We start from the raw sequence: 20,460 nt of genomic DNA, 5'->3' as shown, positions 1-20,460 counted from the left end.
CTTTCTATGAACGTGATGTCGGGATCAAGTTCATGAGCTTCAGAGTGTGTGTGAGAAGTGATTGCAAGGTGAGGCTACGAAATCATCGTAGACCCCCACACAGTATGTATGGGGTGTAGGGGCATGTTTGTTTGCTGGTGATCGTTGCATTGAATGCAAAAGTTTGACTGAGGATGAATGGAAGGTGTATGAATCCTATCGGCGTAAGTTGGAGCGCGATAGGATCAGGAGGTCTTCCTCCAAGAGCGGTTTCTACGAAAGGTAAGGGAAGTTAACATTTCTCCTATTTTAACACCAGTAGAATTTGCTTCACCTAATCCTGTTGTTGTTGCCTGAGGGCCCTAGTTCTGTGTGTGGAGAAGGTAATGCCCTTTCTCTGATTCTAGAGTCATTACGCACTCTAGAGTCCAAAGTGTGGCCCTTGAAAACGGCTCGAGTAAAGTGTGTGATCGTGCACCTAGTGTTGTGGAGGGGGTGCGTCAGATCGCCCCATAATGCCTCTAGGTCTAGACCTCGGTGCGGACTCCCAGAAACTCAGGGAGTGGGCATGTCGTAAAGCCGCAAGAGGGTTACGGGGGCTCCCCACCGATCTGGCGTCCCTTCGGCAGGACCTGTTGCTACTTCCCAGGCTGCCAAGGAGCGTGCTCAGGCTCGCATCCTTAAGGACTGTTTTTCGTCCTCCGAGGCGCCCTCCCCGCGCAAGGGGTGGAGCGCTCGGAGTGACTCGCGTCCGTTGAAAAGGACTTTTCCTAGGGAGGACGCTTTACGTCCCCTCTCTCCGCTCTCGTTGCGGTCTTCGCCTGCGTCGTATGACGCGTTTCCTCCACAGAAGAGAGGTAGGACGTCGTCAGAGGACGACGCTGAGAAGCGCTTCTCTCGGCGCCTCGGAGAGGCAGGTTGCTGTACCTTTGAGAAGGAAGGAGGCGTCCCCCCGCCCCTCGTCTTCTCGCAGGCGCAGCCCTTCACCTCCTCTCGGTTCTTCACCTACGAAGAGTATTGCTTGCGTCGCTTCAAGACCAATTGTCGGCCTTAATGGCTCGGAAAAGACTCGCCCATGCAGCAGTTGAGCCTAAACGAAGGAAGGACGCTAGACTGCCTGTCAAGAGGACGAGGCAGTCTCCTTCTCCGTCTCCTCGTTCGTCTCTGTCTCCGCCCGCACGTCAGGACGCCTTTGAGGACGCTCGACAGGACGCCTTGGAGACGCTTTGAAGCGCTAGGCAGGCGCTTTTGAAGACGCTCGTCGGGATGTTTTGCTTGACGCTTTGCCTGTGGAGAAGGCTTTTCGAGAGCGCTCAGAAGGACGCTTTGAAAGCGAAAGCTGGACGCTTGAGCGTGAAAACGTAAGGACGCTCCTCGAGAGAGACTAAGAGTAACCTCTCTTGACGCGCAGCGCGGTCAGGACGCTCTTCGTGGTTCGAGCTCTAAAGATCGACAGAAGGTCGGTCGCTTTGAAGAGGCTGATATTAGTCATCCTCGAAAGCCTTTGTTGAAGGCTAGACCCGTTGGGCGCACGCCCTCTCCAGAGGTTCAATCTCCTTTGCCTCTTCGGGAGGAAGGAGAGCTTAGTAGTCGGCGGACTCAGTGGAGGAAGAACAGCCGTCAGTTTCGTCGGTTTCCGACTACAAGGTGCTGGTTCGTCTGTTACGTTCTTTGTTTGGTGAGAAGTCCAGCCTGCAGCTCCTAAGTCTCCTCCCTCTCAGTTTTCGTCTTCGAAGTCGGGCAAGGTCTCGGAAGTGGTGGAGATGAAGACTTCCTTGTCCACTAAGAGAGCATTCAAGAAATTGCAGGATTGGATGGAACATCGGAAGGATCAGGGCAAGTCGACTGTCGCCTTCCTCCTTCAAGATCAGTGGGAAAGGCGGCATTTGGTATGAGACCAAAGCTGAAGTAGGAGTTAAGATCCAGTCTTCTTCCCAAGGGGACTTTTGCTAGTCTGGTAGACGCCCAGAAGAGATCCCTTTTATCGTCCGCTAAGAGTTTCATGGACACCAACGGAGATCGACCATCACATGAAAGGTCTGTTAAAGACTCTGGAAGTCTTTAACTTCCTAGACTGGTGCCTAGGAGTCCTGGATCTTCAATCTAGGAGTCCTGATTCTTTGAGTCTGGGGAGCTGTCCAATGTGTTGTCATGCATGGACAAGGCCGTCAGGGATGGTTCGGAAGAGTTAGTGTCTCATTTCGGCACTGCTTTCCTCAAGAAGAGAGCGCTTTTCTGCATTTTACAGCGAGGTCTGTTTCTGCATCGCAAAAGAAGCAGAGCTTCTCTTTGCCCCACCTCTTTCGAGCCATCTCTTTCCCCCAGGCTATGGTAAGGGACCTGCCAGTGAGCCTTAGCAAGAGAAGGCTACCCATGGATCTCTTGGCCCAGTCTTCAAGACGTCCCGCAGTCCCTACCACGTCGTCGTCTGGACGACCTCCTAGGAAGGTTAAACCCTTTCGTAGCGCTCCTCCTCGAGAGCTGCTCCTCGAGGGAGAGGACTTGCAAGAGGAAGAGGTTCCTTCAAACCTAAATCCTCTAAGTGAGAAGAAAGTCCTTCAGATGCCTGTCGGAGCCAGGCTAAAGTTCTTTGCGGGTGCGTGGAGAGAGAGAGATACAGATGTGTGGTCCCTCAAGATAGTGGAACAGGGGTACAAGATCCCCTTTGTGGACCCTCCTCCTCTTTCTACGACTCCCAGAGATCTTTCCCTGTCGTATCAAGGGGAGAAAACATCAGGTTCTTTTAGATCTTTTGGATCAAATGATCATGAAAAGAGTGGTGGAGCAGGTCTTAGACCTGGGGTCACCAGGATACTACAACAGACTTTTCCTGGTACCAAAGCAGTCGTCGGGGAGGTGGCGTCCAGTCTTGGACGTAAGCAGCCTGAATCTTTTCGTAGAAAAGAAAAAATTCAAATGGAAACACCGTCAGTCGGTTCTAGGAGCCTTAAGACCGGGCGACTGGATGGTGTCCTTGGACCTACAGGACGCATACTTTCACGTGCCTATCCACCCTCTTTCAGAAAGTTTTCTGAGGTTTATGCTAAGGGACAAAGTTTGGGGCAATTCCGAGCCCTTTGTTTCGGTTTAAGCACGGCTCCGATGGTATTTACCATGCTCAATGAAGAACGTAGCGAGATGGTTACATTCTGCAGAAGGAATAAGAAGTGTCCCTGTGTCTCGACGATTGGCTGATCAGAGCATCGTCAGAAGAAAGGTGTCTGAAGGACCTTCACTTCACTTTGGCCTTGGCGAAGTCCCTGGGACTTGTTCTGTCAACCTCGAAAAGTCGCATCTGACCCCAACACAGTCCTCGTGTATCTGGGGATTTAGATGGATTCAGTGGCTTTCGAGCGTTTCCGTCCCAGGAACGACAGCTGCAAGGCTTAGGAGAGAGTTTCGGCCTTCCTGGGGAAGGAAGCTTGCTCGGCGAGGGAATGGATGAGTCTGCTGGGAACCATTTCCTCGCTGGAAAAGTTTGTTTCCCTGGGAAGACTACACCTCAGACCTCTCCAGTTTTTCTTAGCAGACGAATGGAGAGTCAGAGAGGATCTGAATGCGACCCTTTTCATCACCAAATCGGTGAAGAACCATCTAAGATGGTGGTTAGATCCTCGGAAGTTTCGAGAGGGGTTGTCCCTAAAGCTTCTGAGCCAGACCTAGTGTTGTTTTCCGACGCCTCGGTGTCGGGGATGGGGAGCAACACTGGGAGGGGAGGAAGTGTCAGGCACCTGGAGGGGGGAACAGGTGTCCTGGCACATCAATGTAAAGGAACTAGCGGCGGTTTTTTCTGGCGCTACAGTTCTTCCAACAAAACGGTTGCAGAGAAAGTAGTCCAGTCAACTCGGACAACACCACAGCCCTTGCGTACCTAAAGAAGCAGAGAGGTACACACTTCCGTCCTCTTTTTTTATTTAGCGAGGGAGATTCTGCTGTGGGCAGATGCGAGACGGATAAGGATCCTGACGAGATTTATCGCAGGAGTCCAGAACGTCAGAGCAGACCTTCTCAGCCGACAAGATCAGAATCCTGCCGACGGAATGGACGTTGCACCAGGACGTCTGTCGAAAGCTCTGGAGACTGTGGGGGTGTGTCCGTTAGTCGACCTATTTGCGACATCGAGAACAAAGAGGTTCTGCCATCTTTATTGCTCTCCTGTGCTGGATCCGGGAGCAGTCGCGATAGACGCTCTGCTCTGGGACTGGACGAACCTGGGAAACTTGGTATGCCTTTCCGCCATTCAAGATCATGGGGAAGTAGTAAGGAAGGTCGCGGCATCGGAGGGGACGAGGTTGACCCTGATCGCCCCGATGTGGCCCGCGAAAGAATGGTTCACGGAGGTAATGTCATTCATCATAGACTTTCCGAGGACATTGCCCTGGAGGAAAGATCTACTCAGACAGCCCCACTTCGCAAGATATCACCGAAACCTCTCCGCTCTGGGTCTGACTGCGTTCGACTATCGAAAAGCTGGCCAGAGCGAGAGGTTTTTCTAAAGCAGCTGCAAAGGCGATCGCCAATGCTAGGAGAACGTCCTCGAGAGCTGTTTACCAGTCGAAGTGGGCTTCCTTCAGGGCATGGTGTAGAAAGGAGGGAATTTCCTCTTCCACTACCCTCTGTGAGCCAGATAGCCGATTTCCTGCTATTTTTAAGAAATGTACAGAAGCTGGCTGTCCCGACCATCAAGGGATATAAGAGTATGCTGTCGGCAGTCTTCAGACACAGAGGACTAGACCTGTCTGATAACAGGGATCTTCTTCACGATCCCTCCTGAGATCATTTGAGACATTCCAAGATACCTCAGGCGAGGCCTCCTTCTTGGAACTTGGATTTAGTCCTTAGACTGTTAATGTCGAGTCCTTTCGAACCTCTTCATGAAGCGTCTCTTAGGAACTTGACTAAGAAGGCTCTTTTCCTAACTGCTCTGGCGACGGCGAAGAGAGTTAGCGAAATTCAGGCCATTTGTAAGAGAGTGGGCTTCAAAGGGGACAATGCTGTCTGCTCTTTGAGTCCCACTTTCTTAGCAAACAAGAATGAAAACCCGTCGAACCCTTGGCCAAGGTAGCTTTGAAATCAAGGGTATGACAAGCCTTGTGGGGCCAAGAACCTGAGAGAGTCCTGTGCCCTGTCAGGGCTCTAAAGTTTTATGTCCACAAGACTAAAGAAGTACGAGGTCCCTCAGATAATCTCTGGTGTTCGGTTAAACGACCCGATATACCATTATCCAAGAACGCTTTGGCGTTCTTTCTGAGGGACGTCATTAAAGAGGCTCATTCGTCTTCCACACATAGATCGATTTGAGCCTCTTGCGAGTGAAAGCTCACGAGGTCAGAGCTGTCGCAACCTCGCTTGCCTTCCAAAGGAACATGTCGATCAAGGACATCCTTGACGCCACCTTTTGGAGGAGCAATTCAGTATTCGCCTCACACTACTTGAGAGATGTGAGAACAATATACGAGGACTGTTGTTCTCTTGGGCCATACGTTTCTGCAGACACAGTCTTGGGGGCTGAAGGTAGCTCTCTCCCTATCCCTTAGTTAGGTTTAGGTTTAGGTTTTTAGTTTTTGTTAGTTGTTGTGTTTTTTTGGTTGTGGTGAGGCTTTGGTGAAGACCTCCCATCTCTTAGCTTAGTGTTCAGGGGGTCTTGGATAGTTGGTCAGGTGGTGGTCAGTTGCTTCGTTGCCCTCATTTGTATGGCTCTATGCTCTTGTCACATTGAGGTCACGTCCCCGTTGACAGAGCATCCAGAGACGCACCCAGCACTACAGGTCTCCACCTGGCTGGCAACTCTGATTAAGCACAAGCAGGCTGAAGTTGACAGTAATCACAGAGTCTACTTTGCTAACAGGGTAGGAACCAGGTGTATATCATCTACTTAATTTAAGTTTCCTACAAATCCTATTCTGTCTCTTCCCACCATCCGAAGGTGGGATTCAGCTATATATATATCTGCCAAGTAAGTTTCATGAACAAAATGTTATTGTTATAATACAATTAAGTTTGTTCATTAACTTACCTGGTGATATATATAATTAAGTGCCCACACCTCCCCTCAGGAGACAGTGGCACTGATAAGATATGAATAGAAAATGGGAATGGTTCCTGATATCCGCCTCCCAGCGGCGGGAATGGGTACTACCACCTGGCCGCCCACTGCGTGTGCCGCGAGTTTTGAAATTCTGTCGGACTTCGCAGAATACAGCTATATATATATCTGCCAGGTAAGTATGAACAAACTTAATTGTATTATAACAATAACATTTTCGACAAATTGTCATTTTGCTCATGAAACGAATATCAGAAGGGCTTGGTAAAAGAACATTAAAACATGCGAAAGTGAGTTTTTGAAGTCCAAGTTACAAATACAAAGATGAATTCAAAATCAGAAGTAGCCTATTTGAAAGATAAATTGCCATTTTTGTAGCTACCTAGCCTAGGTACTACTATAGGTAGTCATTTTCATGCTTTTCTACAGGAAATGCAAGGGACCCAGTAAGTGAAAACTCACAGCTACTACTAGGCTATACGTACAGGCAATTGATATATTATAAATAAAATTGGTACTCTAAGCCCTCATTCCGTGGTAAAGTAGACTATGGCAGTTGACGTTTTCCTACGTTATTTTACTTACTGAACAAGAATTTAAAGTAATATTTATTCGGACGACTGTAATTAACCCCTAGGGGCCAGTACTAAACACGGCGAAATACATTGGACGCCCCAATCCTCAGTGGATGTCGTATCCGCGGTTACGTTCCTTGCAGTCCGAGCAGAACTGTTCTTTAGAATTACCCTGCAAGAACCGTAACCGCGAATACGACATCCACTAGGGATTGGGGCGTCCAATGTATTTCGACGTGTTTAGTACTGGCCCCTGGGGGTTAATTACAGTCGTCCGACTAAATATTACTTTAAATTCTTGTTCAGTAAGTAAAATAACATAGGAAAACGTCAACTGCCATAGTCTACCTTACCGCGGAATGAAGGCTTAGAATTACCATAAAATTTTACATCAGTGTTGTTTGCAAGGTGTTCTGCAAAATTTGTACATTTGAGACAACCTTCCCTAACCCAACCAAACTTAGAAAGCTGAATCATTTTCTTGGTGGAGAGATATACTTTGCCACCTGGACCCCATCCTCATCATACCTAACCTAGGTATGCATTACAAATCATAAAAGTGAAAAACAGAAATTCATCTTTATCAAACCTTGTGCACCTGGCCCTAACTGGCATGGGTGTATAGTATCCCCTCTTTCTAACCATTTCCCCTATTTGCATTGCACACAGCTTAGTATTCTTTGTTTTGAGATTTGGAAGTACACAGCTCAAAGACACATTTCCTCTTTTCTTACTCCCAATCCTGGTAATTTACTATTTCAGCAAAGTTTGTTTTGTTGGGGAGTGGCATTTACCAGGGGAAGAGGTTAGCTATATTCCAGATGGGTAAAGGGCCAATTTACATCTATGTAATACAAAGTACTGTACATACTATACTATGCTGTTTAAGGCTTCCATCAGCATTACCAATAAGGCAATGTGAATTGGTATGGAAACTGGTAGTAGTAAAAAACAATTTTATGAACATTTTAACTATGTGGGTATGGACTGTATTATGTAACAAAAAAAGTCCCCTTAAGTGTTCTACAATATATGACCTGCTTAAAAGTACCTATCACCTCACAAAATGTTATGGAAGCCTTCAGGTCTGTAGATCTAGAAAAGGTTCAGGTTATCTTGTTTTAGCATTTTTCAGTCCTAACCACACAACTAACTAGGGCTTTCTCCTGTTAAGAAAAAAAAAGTTAATAACAACAGGGTGCTTTGGAATATGCCAGGACATGTGTAAAAATTCCTGCAAGATATTGCTTTCCTTTGTCAAGCAAAAAATTTGAATTTTTGGATCACAAAATTGGGCTGTATGTAAGTAGTGGTATGAATTAAAAAAAAATATGTAAAGTAAAACTGGAGCTGTGGAGTAAACTGATGACTAGTTACTGTTCTGGATATTTGGTATAATATAGTTTATAGGGCCAGGCCATTTTGGATGGTGTTACAATCTCTTGAATATATTGGCATCATCAAGCTTACCAATGCAAGGAAGACTAAACTTGGCTTCAAAATATGGTGTCTTTTGATGAAATTTGTAATACTTTTTCTTCCATTATGTTCCCATTATGTTTGCAGTCCCAACTGGTATTAAGAGTTGAAGGCATAAGAAAATTACTATAATGTATTCAGATTACTTATATATAGACTTACTTTTAATTGCACTGTGTTTTAATAAATTTGTTCATCTCCTATTTTAGGCAAAAATTAGAAAATGGTCCGTTTTGCACGTGCTGAAGGGTCTAAGGGCTCAAATAAGCGAGTGTTAGAGGATGCTACCCCATGGTCTGAAATGGTTGCTCAGATGAAGAAGACGAAAGCTGATGAGTCCGTAGAAGATATCACTTTCAAGAAAGAGAAGAATGAAGTTATTCAGGAGAGTACTAATTTTTTGAATAGATTTCAGGATCTCAATGAAAAACCTCAAGATGCAGAGGATTTGGAAGAACCTGATGATAAGCAAGAACCAGGTTCAAAATCAAAGAAAAAGAATAAAAACAAGGAACCCCTTGAGGATTCTAGAATGGTTATTGAAAATGGCCAGAAGTTTTTTGTTGCTGATAATGGCAGAAAGAGGCCATGGTTTGAGCTGCCATATGAAGAAAATGATCAAATGACACGTTATGAGGGATTTTGGATAAAAACTGAGATGGTGAAAAAACTCAATGATCTGAAAAGTACATTAAGTGAAACCATGGATGCAGATACGGTGAGAATATATTTGTTCTTTGTAGAAAGTATATCAAAATAAGTCAAGACTTTGTGTTTAGAATTAATCTAAATTCATCCGTGTTTAGAATTAATCTAAATTCATCCGGTTTGTTTTACTTTTTGTAGCATTAAAATGTTATACTTGAAATGCATAAAGTTCTCTATCTTGTTATGAAATTACTTACATATGATATTTTCAGTGTGTAAAGGATATTTTGTTCATGAAACTTACCTGACAGATATATATATAGCTGTATTCTCCGAAGTCCGACAGAATTTCAAAATTCGCGGCACACGCAGTGGGCGGCCAGGTGGTAGTACCCATTCCCGCCGCTGGGAGGCGGACATCAGGAACTATTCCCATTTTCTATTCATATTTTTTTTCTGTCGCCGGTCGGTAAATAACTGTTTACAGACCTCCGCCTAGGATTTTGAAACTTCATTAGCCGCTTAAGTATCCTAATTATTCTTTCGATTATTGACTTGGATTTGTGGCTAGGCATACGCTATCGTAAATTTTTCATTGCATTTGATGTCTGAAGCTAGTTAGCCTAGTTTCAGACTTTGTTGTCTGCTTGGGGTAAGGTGAAGCTACCGGAACTTTCGGTAGACACTCGCTTAGTATATATGGCGTTTACATGTTTTCTTTGCATAAGTTCAATGTAATTAGTGTAATGTGTGACTGATTACGGAAGAAGTAGGATTCATGTACGCATTTTAGAGTGTGTTAGAATCAGGAGTTTTCCTCCACAGTAAACAGAAGTTAGAAATAATGAACCTTCTAACCTCCTGTAGATTTTATTTTGCCTAACCCTGTGGTATGGCTTACGGGCCTAGAAGAAGTGTCTGCTAGAGGATTACATCAAGTAATCTTAGACTAAAGTGCTCGCTCTCCAATCAAGTGTTGTGAAGTGTAGTGCCCCTTGTGTTGTGGAGGGGGCGTCAGATCGGCCCCATAATGCCTCTAGGCCTGGACCTCTGTCGGACTCCCAGGACTCAGGGGAGGGAGGGCATGTTCGAAAGCCGCAAAGTGGTTACGGGGTGCTCCCCCACCGATCTGGCGTCCCTTCGGCAGAACCTGTTGACGCTTCCCAGGCTGCTAAAGATCGTGCACGTGCACGAATCTTGAAGGATTGCTTCTCTCGTCCTCCGAGGCGTCCTCCCCGCGCAAGGGTTGGAGCTCTCGGAAGGACTCGCGCCCTCTAAGAAGCTTGAGAGAAGAGGACGCTTCACGTCCTCTCTCTCGTTAGGAGGGAACGTCAGATCGGCCCCATAACGCCTCTAGGCCTAGACCTCTGTCGGACTCCCAGGAAACCAGGGAGAGGGCATGTCAAAAGCCGAAGGAGGGTTACGGGTTTTTCATGCTGATCTGGCTTCCTTTCGGCAGGTCCTGGTGTCGCTTCCCAGGCTGCCGAAGATCGAGCACGTGCACGAATCTTGAAGGATTGCTTCTCGTCCTCCGAGGCGTCCTCCCCACACAGGGGTTGGAGCTCTCGGAAGGACTCGCGCCTCCTTAAGAAGCTTTAGAGAAGAGGACGCTTCACGTCCTCTCTCTCGTCACGAGAGGATGAAACAGTAAAGAGACCACATTTACCCTTTTCGAAGAATGCACTGGCTCTTTTCCTAAGGGACATATTAAGGAGGCTCATTCATCTTGCCAGAAGAGTGATTTGAGCCTCCTGCGAGTGAACGCTCGTTTATACATTATTAAGGAGGCTCATTCATCTTGCCAGAAGAGTGATTTGAGCCTCCTGCGAGTGAACGCTCGTTTATACATTATTAAGGAGGCTCATTCATCTTGCCAGAAGAGTGATTTGAGCCTCCTGCGAGTGAACGCTCATGAAGTTAGAGCTGTTTCAACCTCGCTAGCATTCCAAAAGAATTTGGTAATCAAGGACATTCTAGATTCCACCTTTTGGAGGAGCAACTCAGTATTCGTCTCCTCTCCTCATGGCGCTCCGTATACGTTATGTAACGTTCGCTTTACTTCGAAAAGCAAGCTGATAAGTTTGACGTCCGGCAAGCTGCTTTGCACAGTCAAACAACTTATGTCTCTGGTTCGGCATAAGAAGGGCAATTTAGAAGTGAGGAAGCTTTTGGAGGTGCTCGACGTCCTATAAGTAGAGACATTCTCCAGGACGCTCGGCAAGCACCTTGCGAGGGTGTCTTTCGGACGCTCGGCGTTCCTTTGCTGAGTGCGTTTCTGGAGATGTTCTTTTGCATTACTAAGACGCAAGTTGTCGCACAGGCGGCCACTGTCTTTGTAAGAAGGTTTGAAGGTCTTTAAGGCCCGTCTTGAAGACGAAAGCCTTAAGTCTTCCTTTAGTGTTCACACACTTCAGGAGCGGCTTGCGGCTCTCCATGGAGACTCGCATGAGGACGTCCCTTGAAAATATTCAACGTCATACGCAAAACGCGGTTCGTCATAACATTGAGATGTTGGCAGGTCGCTCGCCAGGACGCTCTTGGCGGGCCGGGTTGCATGCATCAGGGCGCTCAACGAGTTCCTCTCTGAAACGTCGTTCAGAAGACTTGGTGTTCTCTGCTCAGACACGCTCGTAGCTAAGCAGGACGTTTTTGAGGACGCTCAGCAGGACGCTTTCCAGGACGCTAAGCAGGACGCTCTGCAGGACGCTCGGCAGGACGCTTTTGTGGACATCCGCCAGGACGCTTCGGTGGAAGCTAGGCAGGACGCTTTGCGAGAGAAAAGAGACTGTAGAAGGCGTCTTATTTGCTGTTCAGGACGTTTCTGAGGACGCTTGACGCTTTCTAAACGCTCCGTCTAGAGGAGGTTTTTTTCAGGACTCTCCACAGGACATTCCTTTACAGAAATTTTTAAAAAGGATTCGGAGTTAGCGGAGAGACATACCCGAATTTTTTCTTCAATCCCTCTTTCCTCTTCATCGATTTCTCTGAGAATCGGGAAGATTATATACTCGGATTCCTGGGTGACTTTCGGTCATGTTAAAGGGTTTTCCCCTATTAGCAAAGTGCTAATAGTTTTGTCAAGTAAGGACGTTTTCCCCATTGTCAAGATACTAAACGTTTTGTCATTTAAGTGGGGGACCCCTCATAAATGGGGTAGTTCTCATTGACATAGATTTTAACGTTTTTATCGTTTAAGCGGATAAACTCATTAACAAATTTCGAAGAGCTCTCATTCATTTTCAGAGGCTTATCCAGGGAGTAAGAAAAGACTTGTAGACTAGATCCAGGAAGTCTTATGTCCAATATCATAAGAACATTGAACGGTCCTTTTCGATCCTCGGTTCTCTCTTGATGATCTCTATTCGAATATTACTCCCTTTTCTTGGCAAAGAGTCTTGGCAAAGAGTCAAGGAGTTCTTTTAAAAAGTCTCATTCATTAGAACGTGGACAGTCGTTTTCCTTTCTTTCTCTCTTCCTCGTCGAGGAAAGATGTAGTTGAGAATTCGATGTTCAAAAACTACACAATACTTACGTAGTTTATCTTTGCGTCATTTTGCTAACGCATGGGTCAAGTCATATACGCATATCGTATTTACCTCTGTGGATAGAAGCCGAAAGAACTGTTGTTCTAATGTATTTAATTGACACTCCCTTCAACCTTCCAAGAGTTTTCGGAGTAAGAACAACTCTTCAGGTGTTGTTACGACAACACCAACTCAGCTTCTGTATTTAGCGAATTTTGTTTCGTTTAAATATGCCTGCTTGAGAGTTTCCTTTTGCTCGATAATTTCATACCTATCCCTTCGTAAAAGGAGTAGCTGGCAACTCAGGCAGATAGTGCGAGACGATGAACAAGGCTGCTGTTACTGTGATCTACGCAGTTCCGGCTAGCTCGGTGACATGCGCGGTTGGTTACGTCTGTTTCCCTTGCGGGAATGGTTGAATAAGCCGTCTCTCTGCCCTACATGGATTTTAGCCTCGGGTTGAGGAAATTTCTAGTAATCTTGAATGAACATGCCTTCCGTTTACTTAGAAAATTTCAACAAGATATCTCTTATATTTGTTCGGTGCGGGTTTACCGCACGGTAACAGAATTCTGTACGAATCTACCGCGGCATAGCACTATAATAATGCTCTCCTGCTTATGCAAAGCGCAGCCTTATTTAGGGAAGGAAGCAGGCTGAGTGAGGGAATGAATGAGTTTGCTGGGGACCATTTCCTCGCTGGAGAAGCTTGTTTTCCCTGAATAAACAGCAATTCAGACCTCTACAATTTTTCCTCACAAAGAAATTGGAATAGCATCGAAGATCTAGTAATAATTCTAATTTTTTCTCAACGGCTTGAGGATCACCTCGGGTGATAGCGAGAGGATGCCAGACATCCGAACAGAGGAACAGATGTTCTGGCACATTGTCTGAAAGAATTGGAAGCCAAATTGGTCGGCTCTCCAGTTCCTCGAAGGGTGAGTTTGGATCGAGTGGCCCAAATTCATCTCGGATAATTTCTCAGCTCTCTCATAGCTCAAGAAGAGAGAATTAGTTATGGGCTTGGGCACGGAATGTAACGATCCTCAAGAGGTTCGTTAAACTAGTGCACGTCCGTGCGGGTCTTCTCGATCGAAGGCAACAACTACTGACGTCTGAGTAATCCTCACTTAGAAGTATGTCGAAAGTGAGGAGAGACTGAGGGCGTCCTTTCGTTAAGTTTTTCGTGATATTGAAGATGAAGGAGCTTCCTCTTAAGTTGTTCCCTTATTCATGATCCTAGAGGATTAGCTTTAGTCGCCACATGTTGGCCTCTAAGAGGTTGGATTCACAGAGGTCAGGTAATTCAAGAGAATTGTCCAAGACCCTTCCCGAGAGAATCGGTGTAATCTAACATCGTCACTTAGTGAAGTATCTAATATCTCTCCTCTCGGAGTCTGAAGGCGTTCAGACTATCGAGAAGCGATAAGATCTTCAAGATTATGGCAGTCTCTTGGCCAAGGCAAAGCAGTGCTGCCTATTTTCAGTGTTCAATCGGTGCGGGCCGTTTCTGGAGATAGTGAAGGGAAATGACTGTTCCTCCAACTCGACCTCTGTGAATTTCTTTATGGTTCTATCTTTCCGTATGAAGTATGAGATAAGATAGTAGTCCTAACTATTGTAAATAATATGTAAATATGTTGTTGACGGCCTCTAGGCTCAGAGATTCGGTTCTGTCAAACAACAAAGCTTCACGATCTTTGAGGTCTGGGGAGATCTTGAAACTTCTCTGGATCGCAGGTTCCGGCATGGAACTTAGACGTAGTCTGAGTTTCTGATGCCAAAAGCATTTCGAACCTATCCTTTCTGCGAACTTAATACACGTGACCAGAAAGGCTAACATTCTAACCGCTCTAGCCACGGCAAAGAGGGTTAGTGAGCTTTTAGCCATCATCAGAGGTTTTAGCTTTAAAGGACATAATGCGGTCTGTCCTCTAAGCCTTCCGTTCTTGATAAGAACGAAAACCTGTCTAACCCTTGACCCGAAGGCTTGGAGACCAAGGGTATGGCACAAATTATTGGGCAAGGGCATTAGAGAGTCCTGTGCCCTGTCGGGTCTCTCAAGTTTTATCTTGATAAAACTCTAGAAAGTCGAGGTCAACGGACAATCTGCGGCGTTCCGTAAAAGACCAGACTAGTTCATGTCCAAGAACACCCTGGCATTATAGTCAAGGAGTTCTTTTAAGAAGTCTCATTCGTTATGTTTGCATAAAGATTTGAGATTTTTTCTTAATATGAATGCTCAAGAGGTGAGGGCGCGGCCTAGGAAGCATTTCACATGGCATGACACTCAGTAACTCCTGAGTGGCCACGCTTTAGCGAAGCAACTCTGTGTTCGCTTCACACTCCCGACGGGATGTGAAGACAACATTTGAGATCTGTAAGTCGCTAGGACCATACATATCCGTAGATATATTATTAGGGGCAGCAAGCAACACGAATCCTATCCTATAGAAAAGGGATAGGTGTGCTTTTAACTTTGAAGGGTTGGTCGCTTGAGGCGCGTTCCTTTTCTTTAGCCTAGAAGTTATGGAACTAACTTTGATAGGTTAGGTCAGGTGGTGGTTTTTAGCTTCGTTGCCCTCAGAAGTATGGTCATATGGTCTAGTCACATTGTGGTCACGCCCCCGTTGACAGATCATCTAGAGCGCACCAGCATTACAGGTCTCTACCTCGCTGGCAACTCTAGTAACGCAGAAGCAGACTTTGGTGACAGTAATCACGAAGTCGGCTATGCTAACAGGTGAGGAACCAAGATGTATATCATCGACTTAATTTAGTTTCCCAAAAATCCTATTCTGTCTCTTCCCACCATCCGAAGGTGGGATTCAGCTATATATATATCTGTCAGGTAAGTTTCATGAACAAAATGTTATTGTTATAATACAATTAAGTTTGTTCATACTTACCTGGCAGATATATATATAGCTGTATTCTCCGAAGTCCGACAGAATTTCAAAATTCGCGGCACACGCAGTGGGCGGCCAGGTGGTAGTACCCATTCCCGCCGCTGGGAGGCGGACATCAGGAACTATTCCCATTTTCTATTCATATTTTTATCCGTGCCACTGTCTCCTGAGGGGAGGTGGGTGGGCACTTTAATTATATATATCTGCCAGGTAAGTATGAACAAACTTAATTGTATTATAACAATAACATGTTTTAACAAAATCTCCTCAGTTTACAATTGTCCTTTCTGCTGTCCGCAGTTCAGTTTAGACACTCAAAAAGAGCAACTCCTTCTCTTAGGTATTTGTTCAGTGAAGATGAGGTAATTTTATAAGTGTGCCTATTAAGCAGGCAATGCCTGCTGTTATAGCTCCCTAATTTAACTCTTACACACATATCCTATAGGAGGTTTAGTGCCATCGTGCACCCTATGTGTACAATGTAGGCATTAATGAAGAGTTTTTTTACAGCTGCACTTACTTTTAGCTTTTTACTTTATCGTACTTCAGCTCCTGTCTCTCCAACCACTCCAGCTCTCTTTTTTTTGTCTTGAGGTACTGAATGGCCAAAATTGCCCCAGTGCCTTGTTTGACAGCTAAATTTCATAAACATAATTTCATAAACATCAATAAAAAGTTACTCTTGTTTCTTCATAATTTTTCATCTTTTCCCATTTTTCTTCTGGTTAAACATGCTAATGGTGTGCTGTGTCATGCATCTCATCTTAGAGCAACATGGCAGTTTTTAGGTTGTTGGCATGATGAGGTTGGGCTCTGACCTCCCTGGCACACCAAAGTGCCTACAGTGGACGAACTTTGTTTGACGAAGAAGGGACATAATTGCCTGTTTCCTCAAGGCAAGTTTCAGATTAGAGTAGCCTTTTGCTTTGGAACAGTTTGGTGTTGGGCTCTTCACAACTTTTCCAAGAGTAGTGTGGAGGTTGCAGTCAATTGGTTGCAAAGTCCCTTGATTCTCTCATCACCTGCACTGCCTTTAAGCTCTCTGGTTGGAAGGAAGCTTCTTCCATTGGTTTGGCAAAGACCTCCACATTGGGAATCTTGAAGAAGCCTGGTCTTGAGAAACTTGGGTAAGTAGATTAACTGAGTCAGGGTCAAGTTGTGGGTATGGAGTGGTTCCTACACCCTCAAGTAACAGGTAAGTTTTTCAAGTTATAGGGGTCTTCCTTGCGCAGTCCATTTGAAACCACATTGAACAGAAAACTTCTCTAGTTCTGTACCCTTGGTCATTGATGGCAGATTTATTTCAGTACCACTGGACAGCCTAGATGTGTGCACATTTTTACCTTTCAGACTTCTGCAGGGTGATAATCAGTACATATTTGTAATGCCTGGTCTTGGCATGTATCAGATGGCTCCTCATTGGCCTTAAGCGGAGTGTTTTCCCAATCTACTGTCTCCTGGCCAGAGTACTGAGAGAGCTTCCCCTATAGCCCAATCCATTGTGGAGTTGCATGGTTGCCAGTACCATCAGGCAGTGCACTCCTTGCAGCTTCACATATGGATGTTATCCAGCAAGGGATATGCCAGGGTACCTTTAATGTTCCTTGGGGAATACTTACTAGGGAGAATGGGCCATCTTCTGTGATTGGTGTCATAAAAGGGGTATCTCATTTTGGAGTGTATATTCAGTAGATCATAGACTTCCTCATCTACCATTGCCAGGACAGGCTCCTTTCAGTCTCTGCAGTAAAATGCTATTGGTTAGCCAAATCCCAAGGCTACAGGCTGAAGGAGCTAGACCTCTCCTCTTCAGGGATGTTTTCTAATGAGTTGTGAACAGTGTTGTCCCCTTGGGGAAATTTGCCTCCCTAAGTGGGATGTGTTTCTGGTAGAATCTTACCAGGGTACCTTTCAAGCCCCTGTCTAAAGCTACAGATAGAGGACTTATGCTGTAGACTACTTTCCTCCTTCATTCCTGAGTTTGTAGCAAAAACTCATGATCCATCTATCTCAGAAAAGAGCTTCTGGATCCCAGCCCCCTGTCCTGCTCAGTTCATGTTGTCAGGTATTATTTGCAAAGAACCCACTCCCAGAGACCAGAGTACAGGTGCCTTTTCATTAGTACAGGAAGGTGTCACTTTCTTTGTGGCCCTGTGAAGTGACCAGACAAGCCTGCACCTCCTCTAAGGAGGAGGTTGGCTTTTCTTCCCATGTGAGGGCTTATGAGTCAGAGGCTTGGATCCATCCTTTACTTTTCAGAACTTTTTGGTTATCCTAGTAAAGGCAGGTGTCTGGTGTAGTCAAACTTTTGGGACCTGTGATGGCTGTTTCGGACAAAGACAGTGTCGTATCCCTCATACCTACGGCTTAGTGTAAGTGGAATGACTTGGGTTTCTTATCCTTATCCCTGCTTTTGAGAGTATTATCCAGGCTGAAACACAAGCTTGAGTTGGACTAGATACAGGTGAATATATTTCAGACATCCTCACCCTTTCATTGACTGGGAAGTATCACCCTTTTCCTCTCTCATTTAACAAGGGGGAGAGGATACATGGTAGTTCAGTCGTGAACCCATTATGTACTTGGTAATAGCCAAAACTAAATTGCCTTCTGACAAGAAATCTTACAGAAGATGTCATGGTTTTCCAAATTTTTCCTTGAGTACCTCTTATTTTTGTGGGTAACTCAAACCCAGTGTCATATTACTGTCCAACCATTTTGCCTGACTGATAGGAGGTTACAGGTGTCATGACATCCCCTGAATGTAAAACAGCTGGGAGCATGGCAATTCCATGGTGGCTTTCAGCACCAGTCAGTTGTGGGCTGACTTCCTTCCTAAGCAATAAGTCTCCTGTCTAAAAGGCAATACGTAGTTTGTATTTCTGTGAGAACAGATGACAAATTTTAAAAGTAATTTGTATTTTTCCAATATACAAACTATAGCCTTTTATATACTTAAACCCATTTCAATGACCAATTCCAACTTGTGCTGAAAGATAGCCTTTGTGTGCCTATATAATAGGGCCTTGCTTGTATACCAAGAAATATGCAGATTACTTTTAAAATATATATTTTTTTTCCTTACTGGGGTTGATACAGATGTTTGCTTGCAACTCCAAGGACACAAGTTCAGTATGGTAGGAATAGGTTTTATACATAGCAATGGATCAAGATGAACCGTTACTTTTAGGTATTCTGTTGCATGTGTGTATGTCTCTGAATTAGGTATTCTGTTGCTAGTGTGTATGTGTGAATTAAGTCTCATATGTGATTGATGGGTTTGTGATGAAACAAGTAATGGTTTGTGTTACTGGTGGAACACCTTAAACTTTAGCTTTTGCTACTTTCACTATTGGTCAAACCATTGTTTCATACATTCAACTTACCTGTCAGATATATACATAGCTATCGACTCCGTCGTCCCCGACAGAAATTCAAATTTCGCGGCACTCACTACAGGTAGGTCAGGTGATCTACCGCCCTGCTCTAATCAGATTCTCTCTGTCGCCGGTAGTATCAACATTGTTGTTACTTCCTCCTAGACTGGAATTCTTTTTTCACAACGCTTTTGATCATCTTTCGACTGATTTTTGGTGACGTACTTGGATCGTTGTTTGGCATTCGCTATCGTGGACTGTTTTTTTGGACTTCGCTTTGGATTTTCGTGAATATGTCTGATTCTAGTGTTAGCTTCAGAGTGTGTGTGAATGAGGGCTGTAAGGTGAGGATTCCGAAAGCTTCGGTAGATCCTCACACTACATGCAATGGTTGTAGAAGGGTTGAATGCTCAATTGAGAATACGTGTAACGAGTGTGAGAGATTGGATGCGCAAGAATGGAAGAATCTGACTTCTTACTTGAAGAAGTTAGAGAAAGATAGAGAGAGGTAGGCGGCTTACAAAAGCCGGAAAATGTCTAGTAGTTCTGTAGCTTCTTCTTCTTCTCATAATTATGCCCATTCTATTTCAGCCCGTTCACAAGTCAATCCCTCTGATTCCGCCTCAGAAATGGCGGAACTCAGAGCTTCCCTTCAAAAAATGCAAGAAAAAATGGAAGCATTGGAAGGTAAGAGAAGTGAATGTGGTTTCTCGAGTGATGTTAGTGTCCCCAGTGTAGTGGAGGGGGTGTCTGGTCGTCTCTGCGACGCTCCCAGGTCTAGACCTCTTCCAAGCTCCCTGGCCCAGAGGAGAAGGAAAGTCGAAAGCCTTACAGGGGTCGTGGAGAATCCCCAACGATCAGGCGTCCCTTCGGCAGAGTCTTATACATCTCAGACTGCCAGGGACAGCTATAGGAAAAGCGTCCTTCGTGAGTGCTTTTCTTCATCTAGTTCGCCTTCTCTGAGAAGAGGATGGAAGGAATCGAAGCTTTCACGTCCGCTGAAAAGGAATTGGAAAGAACCTGAGCTCAATTCTAGCCCCGAGCGCTTCTCTGAAGAGGATGCGCCTTCGGTAATCAAGAAAGCTAGAAGGGAGTTAGATCCTTGGAATGTAAAAGACTCTCGAGCGCCTTCCAGATCTCCTTCTCCTGATTCGAATGAGCCTTCGACCAGGAAAATTTTGATGAATGTGCAGGAGCAATTAGCGTCTTTGGTAGGAGTACTTTCTAAAGAGCCTACTCGTAAAAAGGATGACATGCTTCCGATTAAGAGATCCAAATACCGATCTCCTGTCGGGCGCGACGAACCCTCCAGGGGAGTTGTCGCACAGGCGGCCATCTCTGGGGGGAGCGGTGCGTTAGGCAGGCGAGACGTGGGAAAGGAAGTAACTCCTGCCAAGCGTCTGGCGCCAACTAGGAGCCAGGCGCCAAGTAGGCGCAAAGAGCCTGACTTTACTGTAGATCGTTCTAGGCCCAGATCTTCATCCAAGCAACAAGAGCCAACTGGAGAAGAGAGAACTCCTGATAGGAGTATAGCGCCCGCTAAGCGCAATATACTTGCCATTCGAAAGGCGCATTCCATGAGCGATACTCCTACCAAGCCACAGGAGTATTCGGAACTAGATGTGCCTTCCATAGGTCAGGAGTATTCGGGAAGAGATACTCCTGCCAGGCGCCTTGAGTACTCTGACCTCGATACTCCTCCCAGGCGCCAGGAGTATTCTAGACTTTTTACTCCTACCAGGCGCCAGGAGTATTCGAAGCGCGATGTGCCTACCAAGCGCCAGGAGTATTCTGAGCTTAATACTCCTAACAGGCGCCAGGAGTATTTGGAGCGAGATGCGCCTACCAGACGGCAGGAGTATTCGAAGAGTGTCACGACTGTCAGGCGCCAGGAGTATTCCAAACAGGATACTCCTACCAGGC

The 20,460-nt window shown here is 45.5% G+C and overlaps 1 protein-coding gene across 5 annotated transcripts in view; it reads left to right on the top strand.

Annotated features, from left to right (window-relative positions):
- Window positions 1-20,460, top strand: part of LOC135215444 (uncharacterized) — an 89,544-nt gene that overhangs the window by 20,278 nt on the left and 48,806 nt on the right. For all 5 annotated transcript variants that reach the window (XM_064250113.1, XM_064250109.1, XM_064250111.1 and 2 more), the window contains exon 2: window positions 8,289-8,797. In XM_064250113.1, coding sequence (XP_064106183.1) covers window positions 8,303-8,797 — 495 coding nt within the window. In that variant the 5' untranslated portion in view covers window positions 8,289-8,302. The remainder of the gene's footprint in view (window positions 1-8,288; window positions 8,798-20,460) is intronic.

Source organism: Macrobrachium nipponense, chromosome 5 (assembly GCF_015104395.2).
Source record: "Macrobrachium nipponense isolate FS-2020 chromosome 5, ASM1510439v2, whole genome shotgun sequence".
Taxonomy (NCBI): domain Eukaryota; kingdom Metazoa; phylum Arthropoda; class Malacostraca; order Decapoda; family Palaemonidae; genus Macrobrachium; species Macrobrachium nipponense.
This window is presented reverse-complemented; position numbering and strand designations above follow the sequence as displayed.